Here is a 2846-nt window from a genome sequence, read left to right as displayed (position 1 = left end):
AAAGAGGGGGTAACTAGTTGTCTTAAAATGTTATCAAGTTTACCATAAGTTTGTTTTTACTGATGATGATACGAAAATAAATAGTTGGCTTAAAGTGTTAGGATTGTTATTTTAGCAACAAGAAGAGTTAATTCTGAAGAGTTTTTGTTGAAGTTTGTAGACTCTTCATCAATGGAAGATTTTTTAAAAACCTATTAGACAAGCACTTCTTGCAAGGTCCAGTGTGGATGGAACAGTGGGCTGGATGGGATTTTCTACTTTAAAACATTCATACCCCTTATCAGGAAACCAGTGCTTTAAAAGTTTCAAGCAAAAGGAATTACTGCCTTTTCAACATTATTTTGCAGCAGTTCTAGTTGTGTGGTGTAATCTTACTTGGTTAAAAGCTCTGTAATGTCGTAGGAGAATGAAGCATCTTTGTTCTGTAGCTCTAAAATACAGTAATTCACGAAGACAGCGTGGACCTTATGTGATTAGCACAGGGTTGAGAGTTCTGAGTCTCTGTTCTCATCCTGGATCAGTGGTTTATTACTTGGCCTCAGACATGTTGCTGCCTTCTTCGCCCCGTCTGTAAAGTCAGGATACTAATGATGGTGACAGTGACGTATGTCTTCTAATAAAGAGTAGTTTTTGAACAGTGAAGTAAAGTCTGAATAACGGCTTAAACATGATAAATTACTACAAAAAATAGTGATTCAGAATGTGATATTCATTATATTCATGAGAAAGATTTATTCCATGGTATAAGACAACCTTATAAGGACATTTTTCTGAATGTAGCATAGCACTTAATTGTGGAAGACTTTCCGTTGCACAGCAGATAGAACGTCTGCTGTGATCATGCAGATTATTATTTACAAGCTGAATCTGGTTCTGGGTGCTCACAAGATAGAAACTATCCATATGTTTAGGCTTTGTGAATTTCTATGTTACTGTGAGTGCTAACATATTATAGCACAGGATTTAAAAAATTCTAATACAAACACTCCAGCACCATATGCACATGTATACAAATGCACATTTGCAAACTTTCTGTCCTTTATTCCTGCTCGTCTCCTCCTTGCGTGTATATGTATATATGTATGTGTAGATGTATATACGTATACATACACACACACTACTTTCCTCATTCCTGAAGTTTAGGGAGTATTTGTCAAATGCTTTTATCGTATAGCAAACTTCCATGTAAAATGTTTATCTTCATGTTTGCTGAGTGCTGTTGTCTGTCTTAATCACTGACTTGAATTTTGTTGTTTTCTTGTATTTACAGTGATTTTTAACTATAACTGAGTATTTTATGTGGGTATATTTTATGTATGACTTGAGCCCATTGGGACATTTAGTGAAGGCTTTTATGTACCAGTAGATGAGAACACTGCATGCTTCCTTGTCAGTATTCTTGCTTTGATGTGTTAGCTTAAGAGAACTTTTTAGAAGACACATAGGATGTGGATGGGACCAAGCCAGACTACAATTGAAATGCTTGCATAATATTAGGCAAATTCCACAACTCTGGAGACTGCTAACAAAGTGTCTGGATCTCAGTTGCATAGTTTTGGATAAACTGTGATTAATGCCAATAGACTGGCTGATTGTTGGTTTGGTTTGGTTTCTTTCCAGAGGCTTCTCTGGTATTCCAATGCATAATTTTCTCAAAAATCAGCATAAGGTGGATTCATGAGGTTTTTGATGCCTCTGTTGGAAATCAAATTATTTCTAATTTTGAAAACACTGACATATACGTTTAGTTTTTAAATTTGAAGTTATGTCACTGAAATCAGATTATCTATTTGTTTGCAGTCAGTTCAACACATGCTGCAGTCTGGAAATGGATCTATGTTGTCTGTTTCTTTTCAGTTCATTTTATTTGACATTACATTATGGCAGTGAAATATTGACCAAATTTTCTTTCACTTGATAAAAAGAAAAGATTTACTTAATTTTATTTGAGTCTTGCCTTGTTTACAAAGCAAGCAAAAAACCGCAGTTCTATGCTTTCTTTTTTCTTTCTTCAAATCATCCCTGCCTGTCCTGCTCTTCTTTTCAGACAGGGCTAGTTTCAAATACTGCCTTCGTTGCGTTTTGTCCAGGCTCCAGTTAACAAAAGATGCCCTCCAGCAGTGTGCACTACTTCCCCTGGTGTGGCCAGTTCTTACTGGAGCATGACTACAGAAGTAATCCTGAACCTTAAACCTTTGGGGTTTTGATGTTTTTCATTAAAAACATTTTGGAATTGTCTGTTAATCTTTGGTATTTAATTAGTACTCTATTTGTACTGTCAAATTATCTCAAAGCTATTTTTAATACTTTTAAAAAATATATATATTACTTTTGTTTCTCATTCTATTTTAAACCTCCCACCACTTGTCAGCCTAGTTGGATTAGATGACCTTTAAAGGCTCCTTCCAACCCAAAACATTCTATGATTCTATAATGCCACAAACATATATATAAATCTAAGCTGATTATTTCTCATTTGAGAGAGGTTCCTTGACAGCCCTATTAATCAAGAATGCTTTCTTCGGTTGACTAGATGCATATCATATATCAACAGTTATTTGTTTCATTATAATGTTTCGTAATGTTTCATAAACCACTATCTTTTTCAGTGTGTGTGATTCCCATTAATCACACGCTTTCGTTCACTGTGTAGTTTCTATTTTTTGAAGCATTGTATTCATGTATACTTTGTTTACATTCTCAATATATTTATTCTGTATTTTTTTAGTTTCCAGCAGTCAATCATCCACAGTCTTTAGAGAGAAGATACTTGGGAATTTTAAGTGGCGTATTGCTTGATCTTATGAAGGTAGGAAAATGTATTTTATTTTCTGTCTGTAATATGT

The 2846-nt window shown here is 34.6% G+C and overlaps 1 protein-coding gene across 1 annotated transcript in view; it reads left to right on the top strand.

Moving 5' to 3' along the window:
- CDKL5 (cyclin-dependent kinase-like 5) overlaps window positions 1-2846 on the top strand; it is a gene marked incomplete at its 3' end in the record, with an annotated part of 65406 nt that overhangs the window by 41129 nt on the left and 21431 nt on the right. The window contains 1 exon segment of the mRNA XM_010192189.1: window positions 2729-2809. Within this exon segment, the coding sequence (XP_010190491.1) occupies window positions 2729-2809 (81 nt within the window).

The sequence above is a fragment of the Mesitornis unicolor genome, unplaced genomic scaffold, assembly GCF_000695765.1.
Source record: "Mesitornis unicolor isolate BGI_N332 unplaced genomic scaffold, ASM69576v1 scaffold50769, whole genome shotgun sequence".
NCBI classification, from domain to species: Eukaryota; Metazoa; Chordata; class Aves; order Mesitornithiformes; family Mesitornithidae; genus Mesitornis; species Mesitornis unicolor.
The sequence above is the reverse complement of the archived record's forward strand: the minus strand, read 5'-3'. Positions and strand labels throughout refer to the sequence as shown.